General features: G+C 39.9%; 1 protein-coding gene across 4 annotated transcripts in view; it reads left to right on the top strand.

Moving 5' to 3' along the window:
* Positions 1-20,489, top strand: part of LIMA1 (LIM domain and actin binding 1) — a 92,039-nt gene extending 71,550 nt beyond the window's left edge. For 3 of the 4 annotated variants that reach the window (XM_061416134.1, XM_061416135.1, XM_061416138.1), the window contains exons 7-11: positions 2,373-2,480; positions 7,094-7,151; positions 8,706-8,818; positions 15,940-16,073; positions 18,145-20,489. In XM_061416134.1, coding sequence (XP_061272118.1) covers positions 2,373-2,480; positions 7,094-7,151; positions 8,706-8,818; positions 15,940-16,073; positions 18,145-19,153 — 1,422 coding nt within the window. In that variant the 3' untranslated portion in view covers positions 19,154-20,489. The remainder of the gene's footprint in view (positions 1-2,372; positions 2,481-7,093; positions 7,152-8,705; positions 8,819-15,939; positions 16,074-18,144) is intronic. The other variant, XM_061416136.1, reaches the window with a different exon arrangement.
* Positions 20,490-22,614: the final 2,125 nt, after the last annotated feature.

Below are 22,614 nucleotides of genomic sequence, written 5' to 3' on the forward strand. Positions count from 1 at the left end.
AGATCCCACAAGCTGCATAGTGGCCAAAAAAAAAAAAAGTAGTATTTTATTAGTTTTAATATAAACACTTATTTTTGTCTTTGAGAGGAGAAAGGGAGAACACTGGAGAGAAATATTGAATATATTCAACATTAATGTGGGATGGGACATTTTTCTGCAATTTTTATTCATATATAATTCACCTGACATAAAAATCACCATTTTAAAATATGCAATTCAGTGAATTTTAATATATTCCCAAGGTTGTACAATCATCACCACTGTCTAACTCTAAAACTTCTCCATCACCACCAAAAGAAACCCATCCCTGTTCAGTGACTCCCAATTCTACACTTTCCTTATCCCCTAGCAACCCCTAATCCACTGTCTGTTTTTATGGATTTTCTGGGTCTGGACCTTTCACGTAAATGAAATCATACAACATATGATCCACTTAATATTTAATTCCTAGGATGTAATACTTTTCTAAAGAAATAGAATAGTGGATAAGAAAAAAAGGGAGAAATGATAGGAGGGTGAGGTACTCTGTAAGCACAAAAACGTGGTATTCTAATACAATGGAGGATCTTTACATGTTATGCTTTCCTAGGTTTAACTGGCAGGAGGACACAACAGAACCGCTTATGTGAAGTTACCTTTTAAATGCCATTTATTCATAAGTACACACGCATATATACACATGTACACATACATTTGTATCTTTCAAACATCTGTTCCTTCTAAGATTTCAAATGACAAATTATTAATCTCTTGATTATTATTTTCTAATAAAATTGGAAGAATAGTATTAGATTTTATTTGTTCCCAAGCAGACTGAACCAGTGTCTGTTAGAAATCACAGTGTGTATTCTCGGAACTGACCCTTCTTTCCCCCACAGGATGAAGTTTATGCCTTTTCCAATAGTATTTATTGGTAGACCAAGTCTCTGGGCAGTGAATAATCTCATCTTGATTTTTCACTACAGTTTTAAGAAGAGATAATGTGTGTAAATAAGTAGTGAAGTAGACCATCACAGGCTTGTTATTCATTGGGAGTGTGAAAAAATAAGCAAATGTAGACTTCTCTTAAAAGGCAGGTCAGGAAATACAGCAAACATGATCTGTGGAGCTTAATTCCCTCTTGCAGGATTTTGCTGCTTCTCAGTGACCTCCTGCTATAAACATTCCGACTAGGTGACTCTCTAAGTGGAAAAACCTGTTTGGTAACTGTTTTTTCAACTCCTAATGAGAGTTTCTACATTGCGATTCTTCTGCTCTGTAAATTTTAAGAGTTGAAAAGCCTTAAGGAATTCTTGTAAAAGCACATTCTATCTCATCCCAAAAGAATTTCTTAGGCCGCTACAGGGAGGGCTGGGCTTTGAGGCGAGATCAGGAATAAGTTTCTGGTTGTTGTACGGTTGGTTCTGCAGTGTTAGCTGCCAGAGCTGTGGGCCTTAATCTGGAATTCACACCTGAGACAGTCAGTCCAACTGACACTCCATTCATTGGCCTTGTGGCCATAAATGGATTGTTTTCGCCCTATACCTGAAGAATCACAAAGAACAAGAAAGGTATTAGATTACTAGTAGGCTAAAGGTAGGAAATGTCCATTTTCATCTACCTCTGTATTGATTTTGGATCTAGTAATAAAGTTGAATTTAATATTTTGCCTCAAGTGTTCTTTGCAAGGAAAACAAATATGATTTTGCTCACTCCTTCTGACTCACATCTGCTTTTTTATGTTGAAGCTCTATTATGAGAACTAGAATAAGGTATGTCTTTAGTATACTATATGAATTTTATGCAAAAAAAAAAAAAAAAACCACCAAAATATGTTTTTGAAAGTCTCACAACAAAAGGCTATTTTACGGTATCATTAAGTATAATTTCAATTCTTATATATATGCATCATCCCTGTCTTTCTTTCCAGGCCGGGCATTTATATATATGGTCAGTATCTTTTCTTAATTATTGGCACTTGGCACCTCCTTTCCCCTGCTCCAGAATGGTCTTTTCTGATAAAACTCACCAGCTTTGCATTCCCACAAGCTGTGCTGCTAGAAGAGTGAATCACGAGAATATTGTATGCTGGGCAGCAGGGTGGGAGGGGGAGGGTTGGTGTGTGTGTCTGTGTTGATGTGTCTGTGTTCTAATGAGCATCAAGTTTTGGACTAGTTGTATAAATATTTAACTCTGAGGTGTGTGTGTCCACAAAGCTGCTTTTGTCATTTCACAAGTCAATGGGTGTTGCTTCTGAGAGTTAGGGGGTTGATTTGACTTGAAGCCTTGGAAAAGAATTTCTTTTTTAGCATTCCAAGTTTATTTAATAGATGGCTATGAAGAGAATTGTGAGACTTTAAAAAAAAAATTCACAGACTATTTTTATTTTGTAGAATGAGTTGAGAGCCAGTGGTGGTGAAATCAAAACTCATAAATTGGAGCAAAAGGAGAATGTGCCCCCAGGTCCTGAGGTCTGCATCTCCTACCCAGATGGAGAAAAGGTGGGTTGAAAAGCCTGATGTCCATTTGCCAGGGAAGCATGTGTTCTAAATTAGTTGCTTAAAATTAGAAATAACTCTAGGCTGTAGAGTGTCTGGGAATTTGCTAACAGCTGCCAGGACAGATTGTCTTTTTTGCAGGTCACATAATTTTGGTTGGAGAACTGTGCAACTTATAGCTGACCAAATAATGAACCTTCATTGGAAAATTCTTTTGCTCAGCAAATGCTTAAGTGACTTTTTAAAAAACCTATTTTGAATAGAGATATCATCTTCAAAGTTATTTGTATATTATTAATTTAACACATTTTATGTAAGAAAATGTCATTCTTTCACTTCAGAGTATTTTGAAAGCTAGGCACTACGCTAAGCAAGGCAATGCTGAACTTAACTTGTTCTTCAGTCACTAAGTCGTGTCTGACTCTTTGTGACCCCATGAACTGTAGCATGCCAGTCTTCCCTGCCTTCACCATCTCCTGGAGTTTGCTCAAACTCATGTCCATTGAGTCGGTGATGCCATCCAACCATCTCATCCTCTGTCACCCCCTTCTCCTCTTGCCCTCAGTCTTTCCCAGCATCAGGGTCTTTTCCAATGAGTCATTTCTTCACATCAGGTGACCAAAGTATTGGAGCTTCAGCTTCAGCATCAGTCCTTCCAATGAATATTCAGGATTGATTTCCTTTAGGACTGAACTGGTTTGATCTCCTTGCTGTCCAAAGGACTCTCAAGAGTCTTCTCTAGCACCACAGTTCAAAAGCATCAATTCTTCGGCACTCAGCCTTCTTTATGGTCCAACTCTCACATCCGTACATGACGACTGGAAAAACTATAGCTTTGGCTATATGGACCTTTGTCACCAAAGTGATGTCTGCTTTTTAATACGCTGTCTAGGTTTGTCATAGCTTTTCTTCCAAGGAGCAAGCATCTTTTAATTTCATGGTTGCAGTCACTGTCCACATTGATTTTGGAGCCCAAGAAAATGAAATCTGACACTGTTTCCACTATTTCCTCATCTGTTTGCCATGAAGTGATAGGACTGGATACCATGATCTTTATTTTTTTAATGTTGAGTTTTAAGCCAGCTTTTTCACTCTCCTCTTTCACCTTCATCAAGAGGCTCTTTAGTTCCTCTTCACTTTCTGCCATTAAAGTTGTTAGAGCTCAACAACTAAATGTGAACAAATCATTCCATGTGATTTTTACCTGCAAGGAAGCTAACAGAGTAGGAGGGAGATGTGCAACAAGTTGGCGATCATAAAACAGCAAAACAAGTGTTATGAAAAGGCTATGTGTGGCCATGGAATCTTGGACTAAGGACACTTACCCCGACTTTCTCAAGAAGGTGATATCTGAGCTAGATCTTGAAGGATGTGTGGAAATAGGCCAAGTGAATAAGGGGAAAGTTGACTGTAAAAAACAAGTGTATTCCAGGCAGACACAACAGAGGTTTGGAAACCAGAGAGCCCAACCAAGAGTATAAAGTACATATAGGCAATGGTGAGAGACAGATGAAGGGAGAGGGTCAGGACTGGTCTTGAAAAACCCTTAAAAGTATGGGTGTAGTCCTGCAGCAGAGGAAAGCCATGGGAAGATTTTAAGCAAATCAGGTTTTATGCATTTATTGTTAGATGCATGGCTTAGCTGGAGTAAGCAACAAGATAGATGTCAGGTGAATTTATCATTTCCTCTGACAATCCATTACCTTTGGTCTTTGGTCTTTCATTCAATATGATGATCAAGTGTTAAGTTAGATGAGGAAAAAGAGCTTTCAAATCTATTACATTGATTAATAGGCATATAATCATTGTTTCTGTTACACATTTTGACACCCTTGAGGCCATTCTACAAAAGGTGAAGAGATGATTAAAATGGGTTAAGGGCAATAGTTCTCAAACTTACTTGACTATAGGTCTTTAAAATAGATGTATTGACAGCATTGGATAGAGGAGCCTGGCTGGCTGTAATCCCATGGGGTCACAAGGAGTCAGACATGACTGAGCAACCAACGCACACACACATTGACAGCATACCAACAGGAACTCATGAGATATACTACATACTTGGACCAAAGTAAGCATACAGAAAAATGGTCTCAGATTAATGGCCACAAAATTTGACTTAAAGAATTGTTCAGTCACCAAGTCATATCCGACTGCAACCCCGTGGACTGCTACACACCAGGCTTCCCTGTCACTGTCTCCCAGAACTTGCCCAAGTTCATGTCCATTACATTGGTGATGCCATACAGCCATCTCATCCTCTGTTACCCTCTTCTGCTATGCCTTCGATCTTTCCCAGCATCAGGGTCTTTTCCAATGAGTCGGCTCTTCGCATCAGGTGGCCAAAGTATTGGAACTTCAACTTCAGCATCAGTTCTTCCAATGAGTATTCAGGGTTGATTTCCTTAAAGATTGACTGGTTTGATCTCCTTGCTGTCCAAGGGACTCTCAAGAGTCTTCTCCAGCACCACAGTTCAAAAGCATCAGTTCTTTGGCACTCTGCCTTCTTTATGGACTCAAAGAACAGAACAGGAAAAAATTTAGGAGTTTTTATTTTATAAAATTGAATCACTTTATTTTATAAAACCATATCTCAAATATATTTTGAAATAATCAGACAAAATACTTTTCGTAATCATAAAATAATCAAATTACAAAACGTCCTTACCACAGTGAGCTGAGGCACTATTTCCATGTCTCATGTAATGTTTCTAGTGAGTTCTCGCATCAGTTTGCCTGATTTTCCCATTTTTTAAGTGTGAGATTATGTCTTACAAAAAGTTTTCTTACATACTCTAAAAAAAGACATTTAAGAAATGAAATCCGGCATTGAAATCCTCCCATCTGGTCGTGGAGCATAACTTGAAAAATAATCATCTGGATAATCGTACTTGAGTTGTCCCTATTTCTATTTTCATGTTTCTTTCTTAATTGTCTTGTTGATTTGCAGCTGGAACTCTGAGCTGAACTAGAGGATCAGAACATTTTAATTACAGTCTAAAAGGGCATCAGTGCAACTGAATCACAAGTTGGGGAGTAGCTGGGGAATAGAAGAAATAAAGATAGTACATAGCCTTCAAGCATATACTGTAGGTTCATGAACCCTTGGATGCCTTAAAATTTGTAAAATTTTTCAGAGCCTCAGCTATCCTTTTGGCTGGCTGCCTAGCTTTTGTTAACCAACACCTAAGAGCTATTTGAACTTTGGTTTGTTACAAAAGGACATTAATGCCAGGGTGAAGTTGCCTGAAATAGAGAATTTTGTCAAGGTATTGGTCTTCCCTTTCTCCTTTTGTGAATGAATTTGTACTTTTCTTTAATGAAATGTTTGAGCAAAACCTCACATGCTGTCTCCTGGCTGTTCCTGTAGTGAAGTTATCTAGTTGGGTATGTGCAGTGATGTCATAATTGTGATTAAGCTTACCCTGCAGCTTCAAGGTGTCCAAATTGGAGGTGAGAAAAGGACATCTTGGGATGGATGCCCCTACTAATTAAGCAAGAATTGAAGAGCTTTTTGTGGCCATGCACTACTTTCAGAAAATTTATTTCATATCATTAAATGAAATAACACATTTAAAGTAGTCATTCCAATACCTGGAACACAGTAAACATTTCATCAGTGTTAACTATTATTATACTGGTTTGTTTTATACCATGTCAGAACTCCTATAATGAAAAGAGAATAAAGGGGAAAAAACTGACCATGCTGAAATTCACGTGCAGTCAGCTAACAACTTAATCTCCATTGTAAATTTATTCAGTACATTAGACATCCTGATATAAACACTCAGCATCACCCATAAAATCCCTGGCATCTGAATGAAAGAATATTCCATGAAGAGTGCATGTTGGATCATTTGATGACCCTTCATGATTTTGAATGTGGAGGAAGATATACTGAAGGACTAGGGGACAGGAGAAGGGACGAGTGAGCTGGTAGAAAGCTCTTTTATTTAAATTTGATGGCTAATGGGAAAAGTAATCACCCACACCTAAGATCTGCTATCTTGTTAAACACTACCATTTTAAGACTGGAATTAAACAAGGGAAACTAACCTTGAAGATAATACCAAAGGGTCGTTATAGATAAATTTGTTTAATAGTTATCAGAAGGTCTTCTGTACTAGCAAGCTTTTTTCAGCAGAATGTTTGGTTGGGAAATAAGGAGTTAGGAAAATGAAAGAATAATAGTTCCTGTATGTAAAGACTTTATCTTGCCTTGGAGTGAGTTACAGTTATAGGAGTTGTGGTTTTTGGTGAGGAGCTTTGCCCTCCCTGATAGAAGGTTTTGTTTCGCACCCTACTTTCCCTCTTTTTTTTTTTTTTTTGAGAGTAGAAAGATATATTTAGAAGTTCTTTTATAAAGGAAGATAATGCACACTTTTGGCAGTTGCTTGCAGTCTGTTATTCACGTAACTCTGTAATTGAGAGGCATGTTAATATCCTCGTAAAAGACATTTTGCTGCCTCTTGTTTAAATGCTCAGCTGTTCTGGGGCCCGTTATTTCCCCCCAGGCAGCCGGTGACTGACTGGAGTCAGCAGGTTTTTATGGCATTAACAGCAGTTTGCTCTGTTATTTTTAATGTGATTCTTAATCCCCCTGCCTTTTTTTGTAGGTTTCTGCATCTGAGAATAGCCTGGCAGCCCATTCCACCCTTGCTGAAGATGATTCCCGTAAGTGTTTGTTCTTAGGTCTGGAGGGTGAGGGTCTTGTTCTCTTGCCCCTGTTTGGTTGCGGGGCGGGGGTGGGAGGTGGGGTGGGATGGCGGCTTGTCCCCAGTTCTGTCAGCTCTGAGAATATGTAACATATTAAATCCAGTAATGCAGCTGATTAGATCTTTCACTTGGTTTTAAGGACTGGTGACTGGGTACCTTTCACACATCCCATGGCAAAGAAACATGTTAAATTCAATGAAATATGATTAACTTGTGGCAAACTGAATATTTTTTATGCTTCTCTCACTGAACTTACCCTGTCTTTTGTACCAAACCTTTTCAGGGTTAATGCTGTAAAAACCATAATTTTGAAGTTTCATTTTAATAGAAGTTTGGCCAAAAAGGACTTTATTCATTTACAGGGGATAAGAATTGGTATTTGAGTAACCTTTTAAAAATACCCTTTTCTTATTATATCTATATAAATATGTACTATAATTCGCCCTCTGGCTAAATCTTTCCTGTTGGTGCTGAATTTGATCACCTTTTCATCCTACTTTGAAATCATTTTGAGCCTCTTTTCCCAAAGACATAAATCTTTGTTTTTTAATTAACTGTGTCCACTTTTGATTCCAATGTTCACTGTATTAGTTTTTTAATATATATAGATTTCTAGCTTTTCCTCAGGTTAATAACTCACTAAACATTGAAAACTCAGCGAAAAGCAGAAGTATTTGCTAAACAGATCTCTAGTAAACCCTGCCTTAAAATTTCAGAAAAACTCTTGGTGCTTGAATCCAAGAACATTCCATTTGCAATCATTTTGCTTGGACTAGAAATTTTTCTGAGTTTTGACTAGGTTTGAAAACATTTTTTTGAAAAGTAAGCCTTAATCTTTCAATACTTTGTTGACATAACTCTAGATTTTAGGGAATTCTTTTATGGTTCCTTAGTAACTGCGTGAATGACTTCTCTGTGCCTCTTCTGAGTTTTCCACACAATGAATATACTGGCAGGAAATTAACTTACGTAAGTGACATGTCAATGACTATGAAAAAAATTTTATGGAGCCTTTTCCCATAATCTTCATCCATGGATATTTGCTGTAGGACTGACCAAGAAGATGGTATCAAATTATATACACACATATACATGAGCATGTGTTTTGAAATTTCTGCCCACACATTCCCCCATTTTCCCAAATTCAGTTGGAACACCCCAGAAGGAGTTATTGGGAGTGCTAACTGCCAAAAAGCCATCAAAGCCTACAAGCAGCCTTTAAAAATGACAAATGCTACAGGGCAGAAGTTTCCTTCTGTAGGGTGGTTTGGGTTCAGCTGCGTGTGGCAAAGGATGAGAAACCCTCTGCGTTGACACCCCAATTTATGAGAGAATCTAACAGCATAGCTTTTAGTATTAGAATATTCTTCAATGGAAAAGCAGTGTTTTTTGTTTTTCCTGATGTTGAAAGGACCTGTCGATAGTGGAGGTGCCTAAACTTGGCTTTGGGGAAGAACCTTTTCTGATACTTCTCTTGAGATACCATGAAATGTCTTCCTTCTGTAACTCAAGCAGGTAACTCCCAGGTCAAGAGTGAGGTCCAGCAGCCTGTGCATCCCAAGCCATTAAGTCCAGATGCCAGAGCCTCCAGCCTTTCTGAAAGTTCTCCTCCCAAAGCAGTGAAGGTATGATGGTGATTTCTCTTGGAGCCTGTAGACACTGGTTTACTAGTAATGCTCATTGCACCTTTTATCATTGTGTTCGTTATAACCTGTTGTGGCTTTCCTGGGGACAAAAATGCCAAATAAGAGCACACTTGAACCAGTCACTTTTCTTGAAAATCTTGCCACGTTTTCTTAGGCATTTGAGCCAGGCATGATGGGGCTCATTAATATTTCTCTGTCTGGAATCTGGAAAGCTCCTGAAAGAAAACCCAAAGTGAAAGAAAATAACCCGATTTATTTTCTTGTTAAGTCCAAATTCTTAAATCTATGAATGAGTAAAAACCTATAAAATGAGCAATACAAAAAATCTGTTAAATTAAAATCAGCCCATTGGATGGGAATGTACAATGTTAGCTTAAAGATAGTGGCTCCCTGGTCTGAAGAACTTAACCATAACATGATTGGTAGTCAGTGCATTTAAAGAAAGAATGTGTACATTTCAGCAGGGTTTGGCCAGTCCATTTGCTCTACAAATGGGCATTCAAGTAACATTTACACTTGGTTATAATACTAGATATTAAGGAATATGTAAAATGTTTGTACCCTAGGAAAATTTTACTAGGCTACTCAATCTATGGTCTCCTTTTTATTCACTAATTTTTAAAAGCAGTCTTTTCCCTTTCTATGAACAAGTAAATATTCCCATAAAAATAAACAAAGGTAAAAAAATATATATCCAGCCTCTCTTTTAGGCTGTTCACCTGACTTGTTTTTATTGAATGCTTTGCTAATGCCATGCTGATTTACCACTTGGATTAATAACCAAACATACCTATACTTCTTTAGCGTCTTCCCCCTGTGGTGGTCTCTTAAGTAGCCAAGGTTTGTTTCAAAGGCTTTAACATTTAAGAGAAACTCAGTGGGTAGAATTAGTTTCAAGGTGATTTGTACTGCCTCAACTTCTGCATGCATCTGCCATGTTTCTGTCTCTCAACTGTGGGCATGATTGGTCTCTTGATGAAAGTTCTAGTGCACAGAAAGGATGAAGAGAGGAAGACAGAGGTGTGGGTTTGAAACAAAGGGAGGTAAGGATAATCCAGGATTTAAAGGTTAGATTGAAAAAGAGGGTGGGGTGGGGGTGGGGGAAGATGGTAAACATAAGATTTTAAAGGAAGCAGAGACATGAGCAAAGTAAGATTTATTGAAAGGAACAAGAAATGAAGAAAGTAACAAGAGAAAGCAAGTGAACTAGGAAGAAAGAACTGAGCTGCATGACGGGATCTGCATGTCCTTAGCGTGACCCTATCTTCTGGCCTCAAAGCTCTGCTCATGCTGCCATCAGCACTTTTCTTTTTTCCAGTATCTGGAGTCCAACAAAGTAGCAAATGCCACAGGGTTAATTTCCTCTCCAGCAGCAATCCTGCCCAGATGTGAGTCCTTGGGTTGTGGTTCTGGACCAAGAACAGCAAAGCTGACTTGGCCATGGATTCCGTGTGCCTGAGGGACTAGGGGGATTCTGCAGCTGATCTAAGAACTAAAATCTGTTCTCGAGTGTGTCTGAATTCTCAGTCCAGTCTTGCTTCCCTCCCTCAGCTACAAGACCAGACCTCCTGGTCCTGGGTTGGACCTTTGAGACCCCTCCTTATTCATACTCCAGGATCTGAGCTGATGAGCCATGTGCAAAGAGATGCACCTCACTAAGGTCTTCCTGGCACACCAGAGAGAGGAGACGGAGATAAAGCTCCCTCTGTACCACGCCTGCCTCTTTGGCTCTGGGCACTCAGCACTAGAATAAGTTTGCGCCAGACATACACCTCAGGTTTTGACTGGAGTAAACTGGCCTGACCGCCTGTGTTTGCTTAAATGGTTATGGTGTACACAGAGCTCGGGGTTGTACCCAATCACATCTCCACTTTTATTTAAGGACTACTTTTTTTCTCTTCCTCAGAGTTTCCCTTTACATTCTGCAGGCAAGTATGTAGATACTTTAGCATTTCCAGGAAAACCTGCTGACATAACTGGTCTCGTGGCTGTAGACCATGCAACAGAGAAGTTTCTTCTCCACTGGGAAATTACATACAGCTAAGAATAAATATGTTCACTCAGAATAGATTTTGGGTCCCCCACATCCTGGAAAACATGCTGCCTAGTAGTGCCTGTTATTGAAAATAGGACATCTAAGGCAAAGACTCAATCCATTTCAAATTTTAGCTTAATAAGGTAAAATAAAACAAAAAAACCCCACAGATGATATTAGTCTTTTAAAGTAAGGATTTTGTCTATTTTTGAACACTGGCCAGACAGTTCAGTTGATGAGACTTGGCAGTAAAGAAGTTTAAATAGCAGGTTCCCTTCAAAAAATAGGTGTTCTGGGTCTAGAGCTCAGTAGACCCTGTGAGAAGGATCAGACCTTTCAACTCAAGAGACCCAGAGGCCTCTTAAGCTTTATGTTCTCCCACTGAAAAGTTATTCCCTAAATGTTCCTAGAGGGAGGATAAGGAAGGAGATGTGACTGGCCCTAGGAACATCTACTGGTCTGGGATAGCCCCGCCCCAGGACCCGAGGCTTGTCCTGCTATTGGATGTGGAAAGAAAGCACAGCAGCCTGAATGAGAGGCTGTACCCTTTGTACCTGTCCCTTCCTTCATGGAGGTTTTATGCTGTTTTGCAAATCTTTCAGAATTATGCTAGCAGGGCATCTAGATTCTTTTCTGACTACCTACATCGTTACTGCTTTCTCAGAGCACTAATGTTTCCTCTACATGTAGAGTAACCTATGTAAGGTGTGAGTATCTCCAAAATGTTTTCACAAAGAATTTCATGGAGAGCGAGCAGAAGGGTTAAAGCCAGAGCCAGCCCAGACATTTACTGTATGGTGGGGGTTTCAGTTTAATTACCCAGGTATTTTACACAAATTGGAAGGAGGAAATGAAAGGCTTTTTATAGTGTTCTATCTGAGGCATGGAGGACTGACATTAGTACAGAATTTTCTTCTGATTTCACTATGTCTAAAGGCTAGTTAGCTTTACCACGTATGGCCAGCTGCTGCCCACACACAGACATATACCCCAACTGGGGCCTTCATCGAACTAAAAAATATATGTAAGACAAGAGAGCAAAATAATGTAGATTAAGTCATAAAAATTTATTGGAAAAAATGTTTTAAGTAGATGCTGATCAACAGAAGGCCTATAACATCCCTCAGATGGGAAAGACATGACGGTGTTTAGGGACATCAATTATTTATATATTACCTCATTCACTCCTGACTATCCCTGAGATATTATCTACATATTTTAATTTGAAACAAAGTGAAGACTTGTTCATTCAAAATGCAGTGGTGAAATCATTTTCAATTGGGTTAGCATCTGCTCTCTTCCCCAAAGGATTTCCTTTAGTTATGGAAATTTATTCCAGGACAATTTAGAAAATACTCTCTCGATCTGTTAGTCAAGAATTCTGAGTTTTAATTTTAATTCTGTTATTATTGACTGTGCAAGCTTTGATAAGGCACCTGATATCATGGTGCTTTAGTGTGAAAAATGGTGAGGGAGGGAAGATGACAAAGCATCTTATGAACTGCAAAAAATATGAAGATTAAAAAATGTCTAACATTCTATTACTGGCAGTGTTTCAAATGTGGCTGTGCCAAGTTCGAGCATGCCATGAAGGCATGGGCAGGATGTATGCCAGGCCTACCATAATGGTAGAGATTTTTGGGCACTGACTATGCTTCCTGTTGTCTGAATAGACACGGGGGCAATTGCAGAAAAGTGGCTGAGAGCCCAGGACAGAGGAAATAAAGGGAAGGCACAGCCGCAGCCACTCTGACTTGGCATATTGCCATGTTGGGCTCCTCTTGTCTTTATAATACTTTAGGGGCTCTTGGGCAGCTGCCGCATAAACCTTAAATAATATTGAAAAGGGTGTATGTGAAAAAGGGATAAGAATAATGGGAATCTGGTAGGTCTGGCTAGTTAGAAGCTTGTGGTTAGTCAGATGTTTGAGCTAGCAATTTATTGATTTGATGTTAAGGAGAGGAATGCCTTTTCACTTGTGAGTGAAGGCTCTAATCAAGAGAGAGCAAATGTGAGTCAGGTGTGGGAGGTAGGAAGACAGTGAAGAATTGTTCATGAAACACTCCTTGTGTGGGTGAAGGCTCGGAAAACTCTCTCTCCTGAGCTGGTACTCTGATCTAACCTCAGGTGGATATGAGTGAGCTGATATTACCACGATTAGCAGCATTACTTGGTAAAGAAAGAAAACGTGGTCTTATTCTTGGATCTGAGTCTGTATCTGAGCTTCAGTTCAGCTGCAGTAAAAAGCACTCCAGGGCACACCGAATGCTTTGTATTCACTGAAGGTTCCTGTTTGTCTCTTCCAGCTTCTGCTTCCTGCTCCTGGTACCTAATTTCTGCTCCTGCCTTCCACTTTCCTCCTAATGTGAGCTCAACTTACAGCTTTCTATTCTGGGCTGCACCCTTCTACTGTATGTTTTTCCATGTGTGTGTGTAAAACAGACGTGTGCTCTGTAGGCCTCCAATCCCCTTTAGCAGAATAATACCCATTTCCTCTTCTGCCATGGGAAAGTTCTGTCTCCTGCTCTGCCTTTACCAACCAGAATGAACACGTATTCTCCTAAGTGTTAAAAATACAGCATTCATCCTAGAGCTGAAAAAGATTTTCACTGATAAGTAAATACATTGGGCCTATTACTTTTACATTGTCTGAATTGTGATTTGTACAGGCTTTAATTGTATTATTATACCCAAATTTTATTGTCTTTTAATATTTCCTGCTTGCTAGGCAAGGACCTAGTCCTTTTAGAGAAACCTAATTAAATTATGCAAGGACATCTCCACTTAGGTCCTGTCTAGTTAGAATTGTCGATATAAGAAAAAACAATTTGGGAATTTCCTAGCAGTCCAGTGGTTAGGACACTAAGTTCTCTCTGCTGAAGACCTGCATTCAATCCCTGTCTGGGAACCAAAATCCCACAAACCATGCAGCACAGCCAAAAAAAAAGGAAAGAAATAAAGAAAAACCAATTCTACATCAAGATCCTACCATATAGCACTGGGAAATATGCTCAATATCCTGTAGTAAACCATAATGGAAAAAAAAATGAAAAGAATATACATATATAACTGAATCACTAAGCTGTATACCAGAAACTAACACAGCATTGTAAATCAACTATACTTCAATAAAATTAAAAAAAAGAAGAAGGAAACATTTCTGAACTCCAAATAATGCCCTAATATCTGCCAACAGCATTCAATACAGTAACATTTGATCATATTTAAATTCCTCAGTTTGGTAAACTGAGTTGTAGCTGTGGTCTTTAAGTTTTTCTTTTTGATTGGAACCCTAGGAATGGAGAGCCTGCTGTTAACACTCAGCACACCCCCCCCTCATTTTTAAATCCTTTGGTGCTATTTGGGAGTTTACCACCAATTTTATTAAACTCCCTTTTATGGATCTTAACCTTTACTCCTCTGCCCATTTTCTGCTCTCATTTCCTGTCGAAATCTGCTTGGCAACCATTCCTATTTTTGCTTTACCTCTTTGTGAATCATGTGGCAAGTGAGCCAGCAGTCTGAATTTTTTTATGGGTCTATTCTCAGACTTTTTAAATTAAAATTCTATCTTAAGCTGTTTTATTTTAGGCTTACTTTAACCATTCAGGCCTTGAGCTTTGGGACTAAGTTGTATTATTTGCCACCATCCTGGTCCTGGTGGCAAAGGGGCCACCAACCTGCCTGAGAGAGCTTCCAGACCACCTTAACCAAATTGCTCCTACCTTTATTATTAATAGTTGAGGTGTTTCTACTGGGACAAGTCAAGGATCACACAAAGCTAGAGACTTCTTACCCCCAGCCCTAGTGGCCATGCAACTACTTCTTATCGTGTAAGACTTACAGTTTTGGAACTCTAGTGTTCATCAGCGCTAGAATACACTACACAGTTTGTGTGTGTTCAGTCTCTCACTAGGGTCCGACTCTTTGCGACCGCGTGGACTGTAGCCCACTAGGCTCCTCTGTCCATGGGATTTCCCAGGCAAGAATTCTATAGTGGGTTGCCACTTCCTTCTCCAGGGGATCTTCCCAACCTAGGGATCGAGCCCGCATCTCCTTCGTTGGCAAGTGGATTCTTTCCTACTGAGCCACCTGGGAAGCCCTTATGTAGTTTAGGATTAAGTTTACCAGCAGCAGCTGTGCTTACCCTGCCCGTATTCCACACTACAAACACACAGTTCATGAGTTCCCTATTATGACTCCTCCCACCCTGCCCCAGTACATTAGTTTTATTCTCCTTTTGGTTTTTTAAAAAGATTATGGAAAAAAAAGAAAAAAAAAAGATTATGGAACCTATAGTTTTATTGGGCTGTGCTTTTTTCTGTTGTTCTAACAAAATAGTTTGTGTCTCTTTTAAAATGTTCCATTTTATGTGTCCATTTTGCTTTATTTAAAAATATGTCTAGTGGATCGAGTAAGTCAAGATTATAAGCAGAAGGGACTGATAGTTGCTTTATCCAAGTATCTTTTCCAAATATATACAAAAAAGAAATGTCTATGTGTATATAACTGAGTTTGCTATATGGCAGAGATTGGCACAACATTGTAAATAAAGTACACTTTTTTTAAGTAAATAAATTTTTAAAAACCACTGCCTTTTCCTACTTCCCAAAGCCAAATGCTCTTTCTCTCCTTGAAAGTTAACCCCTTCAGAAACTGTTCTTTAACAAGTCTGTCCTGCTTCTATTTAGCACTTAAACAATTGTCTTTCTTCTGTGTGTGATGACATTTTCTCCTAATTTCCTGTCTGCAGAACCATCTTGTGTGCACTCATGTGTGTGTGGTGGTTGGTCTAAGCCTTGCTCTGCAATCCGGCCCTAGATCCACTCATCCTCAGTGGCTGCTGCACTTAGAGCAGCCAGACAGTCTGGGTAAGGAATTCCGGAGAGCCTAAGGCTTTAAAGAGTCAACTGATAGAACTAGAGCAGGCTTAGTGTTCCTCTGAGAATTGACAGACCAGGTAAGGGAGCCCACAGATAACAAAGTAAATCCCGGGGCCCACCTCAGCAGAGTACTAACTTCTCGATGCCTTAGCTAGCTGAAGTTGTCCTTTACCTTTTCCTAGAAGTTTCAGGCACCCGCAAGAGAGACCTGTGTGGAATGTCAGAAAACAGTCTACTCGATGGAGCGTCTCTTGGCCAACCAGCAGGTGTTTCACATCAGCTGCTTCCGTTGTTCCTATTGCAACAGCAAGCTTAGGTAAGCCAGACCAAACTAGCCATCTCTGGAGGTGTGGTTGGACCTCCAGAGGGAGTGTTTGGTTTTTAGAACACTTGGAATACTAAAATCTGTGGTGTTAATAGTATCTGCTGTTATAGAAGAGCTCAGAGAGCTGTCATAGTAGCTGTTCATATGATTATCACTGATCTAAAGACTGCTGCTGCTGCTACTGCTAAGTCACTTCAGTCGTGTCCGACTCTGTGCGACCCCACAGACGGCAGCCCACCAGGCTCCCCCATCCCTGGGATTCTCCAGGCAAGAATTCTGGAGTGGGGTGCCATTGCCTACTCCGAAAGACAGACTACAGACTGGTAAAGTTGGAAGATGAACATTTTAGGGTGTCAGCTTCTCACCTACTTAGTACAGTTGAGAACCATGGATGCTTTGGCATGTGTTTAGAGATGTCATGTTTTTGAGGGACATATCCCAGAAAATTGACTATGTTCTAGAGATTTACAATCATCGCTTTTTATTTAATAAAGTTGGGAGGGTGATTAAAAAAAATTGTGTGTGCTGTTGAGGATCTTTGAAGAAAGTGAAAAGTACCCTTTAATTACAAGCATTTTATTATAGTAAATGATAATGGTGTTTAGAACTTCTTGGTACATTGACATTAATTTACACGTTAGGACTAAAGCTTTAATAATGCAGGTTGCTGGTGACCTAATTTAGCAGAATGTTTTCCCTTGGTATCAAGAATCATACAGTTAAGAAATCTCAGGAGGATACTTGTTGAAGCCCTTCAGGTTATCCCAAGTACTGTATAAATGGCAAAAACAGCAAACATAGTAGATCCTGAAGAACGCATATTTTTCTGTATATTGCTTCATTTTCTGAGAAAAGAATGATGTATCATTTCTTCTTAGTGACTCAAAGTATGGATATAAATGTGGCAAATTGTGGAAATATTCCATATGACCTCATTTTATTCATATTGGAGGAGGAAGTAACCAGGATGTCATTTCTTCCAGCCTTCCTTCCAGAGCAGGCATCCCTTCCACCATCCTGCTGAAAGATGTCCTGGCACCTGTGTGGCACTTCTGGGTGGGTTAATACCCCACTTCAGCTAGTTCTGGTGTTAGTGCTAGCTCGACAACTTTCCCTTCTGTTGAGCCAAAATGTGCCTCTGTAACTTCCACTCAGTGGTTCTTTTTCCGCCCACTGTATTTTTTTCTCCAGAGCACATTCTTCTAAATTTTTGAATTTTTATGTTTCTCCTGTGGAAATGCTGTTGTTTTTCTACCCCTCCTATAAAATGTGTTACCCTTTGAGAGACACCAGATGTCCTAAAGGCCTGTCCAGCACTGACGTTAGGGTAGACCAACTTCTGGCTGTTGCTTGCGGTTCTCCTGTTAACCGTAGCTTTCTTTTATTCAGTCACTGGCATCTACTGAGTGCCAGCCGTTGGCAGAGCATTATACCCATTCCTGCTTTTAAATTCTAACACGAATGGGAAGCTAGGAGGAAAATGATTGAACTTTTTACAAAGGAATATCATTAAAAATAGTTACATGTTATAAATACTTAGGAAATAGGAGAATGATCAGAGTTAGGTGGAATTACCTAGGGAAGACTTCTTGGAAGTAATTTTTTTTAACAGTTTGGACAGAGGGAAGTGAAATCACTTGAAAATGGGAGCATGCACCAAGTGGAAGAATGTCTTTTGAAGTTTCAGGCCTAGAAATGAGCATTTTTTAATAAGGATAATACAAACCAACATGTTTAAAAGGGGGTGGAGCATCCTCGGTGACTGATGATGTGCTTTTTTAAAAAATTTATTTATTGGGCTGCACTGGGTCTTAGTTGCAGTGCATGAGGTCTTTAGTTATGAGATTTTGTTCCCTGACCAGGGATCGAACCTGAGCCCCCTGCCTTGGAGGGCAGAGTCTTAGCCATGGGACCACCAGGGAAGTCCCTGAAGTGCTTTTAAAGATATTTTTCTCACTTTGCATCTTCTGGAAATACTGGAGTTGCCAGGTTTCAGGCTACTGGTATAAATAAAAGTATACAGATTTGTTAACTTTATGCTCTTTTTTTTTTTAAACAACAGTCTAGGAACTTATGCCTCTTTACATGGGAGAATCTATTGCAAGCCTCACTTCAATCAACTCTTTAAATCTAAAGGTAACTATGATGAAGGCTTTGGACACAGACCACACAAGGATCTGTGGGCAAGCAAAAATGAAAATGAAGAGACATTGGAGAGACCAGTCCAGCTTCCAAGTGCAGCGGAGACCCTTCAGAGCCCAGGGGTAGAAAATGCCCCCATTGAGAAAGTGGGTGTGCTAACTGCGAGTATGGAAGCCAAGGCCTCCTGCCCGCTGGAGAAGGAAGACAAGCCAGCTGAAACCAAGAAGCTGAGGATCGCCTGGCCACCCCCCACTGAGCTTGGCAGTTCAGGAAGTGCCTTGGAAGAAGGGATCAAAGTATTGAAGCCTAAGTGGCCTCCTGAGGATGATATTAGCAAGCCTGAAGCTCCTGAGGATGTAGACCTGGATCTGAAGAAGCTAAGACGATCTTCTTCTCTGAAGGAGAGAAGCCGCCCATTCACCGTAGCAGCTTCATTTCGAACCTCTTCAGTCAAGAGCCCAAAAGCTTTAAACCCACCTATCAGGAAGGGCTGGAGCATGTCAGAGCAAAGCGAGGAGTATGGAGGAGGTGTAGCAGCAGAAAGGAAACACATGGAAAATGCCAACGCCTCTGAGAAGAATGAGAGTGTGGGGAAAACCACCTGGCCCAACAAGGGATCTAAAGGAGGGGAGGCTGGGCGGAGAAGCAGGGAGAGTCCTAGTTTTGGAATGGGGAGTGAAAATCTTATAGAGAATGGTGCAAACTTAGATGAAAGTGATAAAAACCTTCTCAAAAAGCAGTCTCCACTAGAACCCAAGGCAAAAACCTGGTCTAGCTATACAGACAACCCCTCCACTAAAGAATTCACTACTCAAACTCAGAAATCCCAGGATGTGGGATTCTGGGAGGAAGAGGTAGTCGAAGAGCTGTCTGTCGAAGAACAGATAAAGAGAAATCGGTACTATGATGAGGATGAAGATGAAGAATAACAAATTGCAATGATGTTGGGCCTTACATTTATGTGTCATTGAGCCACTGCCCTTATCAAAGTGATACACATAAACAGCTGTCTTAGCATGAACTGAAATTTACATGGAAGTAACTTTGGAAGAGAGTTCCTGCTTCAAAAAAAAAAAAAATCCCATACTGCAGCTTAAGTGAACCAACTCTAAATGCTAGAGATAACATCACTTAAATCCTCTATTTTAGCAATGATGATATACACAACTGCTTTAAGGTCTTTTGGGGGTGGGAGTGTGTATGGCAGAGTAGGGGGTGGGGGGATACTCCAACTGATAAGGTCCAGATTTCACTGTATTCCCGAAAGACAATATGAAAATGGAGATGATTAGTAGTGCACTGTTCCACTAAAACTTCAGTTATGGAATAAGCAGAAGGGATTTAGGGGCCTAAACATTATAACTGAATGCACTTTAGTATAAAGGGCACAGTTTGCATATTTTTACATGAATACCAATTTATTGTTTAGTATTCCTCTGCTAAGAGATTAAATATTTAGTCTTTTTTTTTAAAAAAAAATTAGGTTAATTTTCTTACACTGATGTATATGGGGGATTTATTGCTTACTCTGATACATATGGGGGTTTATTGCATCCTGCTTTCTAGACCACGTCCTGAACTAGAGTATTGAGATACAGCACAACCATCTTTTCAGAGTACCTTTTGAGCACCCTTGGTGCTTGGAGGAATTCACTGTGTCCCAAATAAGCTATGGTATTTGCCAATGAGTATGACCACACCCCAAATGATTGCTTTCTTCTCTCGTGGTCTCTGTGCTTCTCATAATTTACTGAAAGCTGCAATATTTTTACAAGATCTTTTATATTTGCCATGTTGCATATTAGAGCAAAGTGATGAGTTTAAAGGAGGAATAACAGAAAAAAGAAAAGATGCCTTAAACCACTTGAGCTCAGACCCCCCAACCCCTGTAATTCTACTTCTGATATCCCCTTTCTGGGACATTAGTTTTTTAATACTTATAAGTTCTGAAATGTATAGATTTTTACGGCAGACAGTATTCCTAGGGTGCAATTAAACCAATTATAGGCCTTTTTTGAGAGATGATTTTCTAGTATAAAGGTTTTGGAACAATATAAACTTGAGTACATTTTTTTGTACATAATTGATATTCCAAATTGTATTTTGGGGGGAGAGAGGTGTTTTACGCTATAGGCTTTACTTTATACTACATTTTTGGAGATTTAGCTCTGATATTTTTTAGAGATGTAAAAATATTCTGCTTTCTTACAGTCTTGCTTACTCTGAAACATTTTTATTCAATAAAGCTTTTAACTGACATTTGAACTTTCAGTGTTCCTTTTCCATTATTATTTTACATTGTTACTGTCTCTCAGGACCTACTTTTGCCTTAGCAGTTTGGGTAGAAAAGGCAAATGGGTCTGATGGGTTTCGAGAGAAGTACTATGTATACCTCTCACCACTAGGTGGTGGTGTTGAGCTGGTCTTAGGCTTTCATTCTCCTAGAAGACAAATTTTTCTTCAAAATGGAAAGCAGTTTGGCAACAAAATTATTGTGTGCGTTCAAAACGAGATGCTTGTTTTACCAATTCAAGATGCAGTGATGGTTTTCATTAATTAGTTAATTATTGTTCAGTTGCTAAGTAATGTCCGACTTCCAACCTCATGAATTGTAGCAGGCCAGGCTCCTCTGTCCTCCAGTATTTCCCAGAGTTTGCTCAAATTCTTGTCTACTGAGTCAGTGATGTTATCTAACCATCTTATCCTCTGCCATCCCCTTCTCCTGTCCTCAATCTTTCCCAGAATCAGGGTCTTTTCCAATGTTTCAGCTCTTTGTATCAGGTGGCCAAAGTATTAGAGCTTTAGCATCAGTCTTTCCAATGAATATTTAGTTGAGTTCCTTTAGGATCGACTGGTTCGATCTCCTTCCAGTCTCAAGAGTCTTCTCCAGCAGCACAATTCGAAAGCATCAATTCTTCAGTGCTCAGCCTTCTTTAATGGTCCAACTCTCACATGTGTACATAATTACTGGAAAAACCATAACTGTAACTATATGGACCTTTGTCGGCAAAATATCTCTGCTTTTTAATACATTGTCTAGGTTTGTCATAGCTTTCCTTCCAAAGAGCAGTTGTCTTTTAATTTCATGGCTGCAGTCACCATCCACAGTGATTTTGGAGCCCAAGGAAAGAAAATCTGTCACTGCTTCCACTTTTTCCCTTTCTGCTGCTAAGTCACTTCAGTCGTGTCCGACTCTGTATGACCCCATCGACGGCAGCCCACCAGGCTCCCCCATCCCTGGGATTCTCCAGGCAAGAACACTGGAATGGGTTGCCATTTCCTTCTCCAATGCATGAAAAGTGAAAGTGAAGTCGCTCAGTCGTGTCCGACTCTTGGCGACCCCACGGACTGCAGCCTACCAGGCTCCTCCATCCATGGGATTTTCCATGGGACCGGATGCCATGATCTTAGTTTTTTGAATGTTAGGTTTCAAGCCAGGTTTTTCACTCTCCTCTTTCACCCTCATCAAGAAGCTCTTTAGTTCCTCTTCACTTTCTGCTATTAGAGTCGTATTATATGCATATCTGAGGTTGTTGCCATTTCCCCTGGCAAATTTGATTCCACCTAGTGATTCATCCAACCCAACATTTCTCATGATGTACTCTGCATTTAAGTAAATAAGCAGGCTGACAATATACATCCCTGTCATACTCCTTTCCCAATTTTGAACCAATTATTCCACATCCATTTCTAACTGTTGCCTCTTGACCTGCATACGGGTTTCTCAGGAGGCAGTTCAGGTGGTCTGGTATTCCCATCTCTTTAAGAATTTTCTAGTTTGTTGTGATCCACAGTCAAAGCTGTAGTCAATAATTCTATCTCCAAGTAAATCTACACTCCAATTTAAAAAGAAAAAAAACAACACCTTAATAAGGTAAAGTATGCTACTGCTAAGTCACTTCAGTCGTGTCCGACTCTGTGCGACCCCATAGACGGCAGCCCACCAGGCTCCCCGTCCCTGGGATTCTCTAGGCAAGAATACTGGAGTGGGTTGCCATTTCCTTCTCCAATGCATGAAAGTGAAAAGTGAAAGTGAAGCTGCTCAGTCGTGTCCAACTCTTAGCGACCCCATGGACTGCAGCCTACTAGGCTCCTCTGTCCATGGGATTTTCCAAGCAAGAGTACTGGAGTGGGTTGCCATTGCCTTCTCCAGGTACAGTATACTTCACCTTATAATTATGCCTAAATGCTAAATGGAACCTTCAAATGCCTCTGCTGGACTTGAAATGGACTTGCTTTTTGCTCCAGGCAGAGGTATAGTTGCTTGTTTGATTTCCTTGTTTGCAGAGGCAACTGCCCTGAGTAGTAAGATGCTTTCTTTTCTTTCTTTCTTTCTTTTTTAAATGGGAGTGTAGATTTCCTTGGAGACAAAAATGCTTTTTGAGTCATC

The sequence above is a fragment of the Bos javanicus genome, chromosome 5, assembly GCF_032452875.1.
Source record: "Bos javanicus breed banteng chromosome 5, ARS-OSU_banteng_1.0, whole genome shotgun sequence".
Lineage (NCBI taxonomy): Eukaryota > Metazoa > Chordata > Mammalia > Artiodactyla > Bovidae > Bos > Bos javanicus.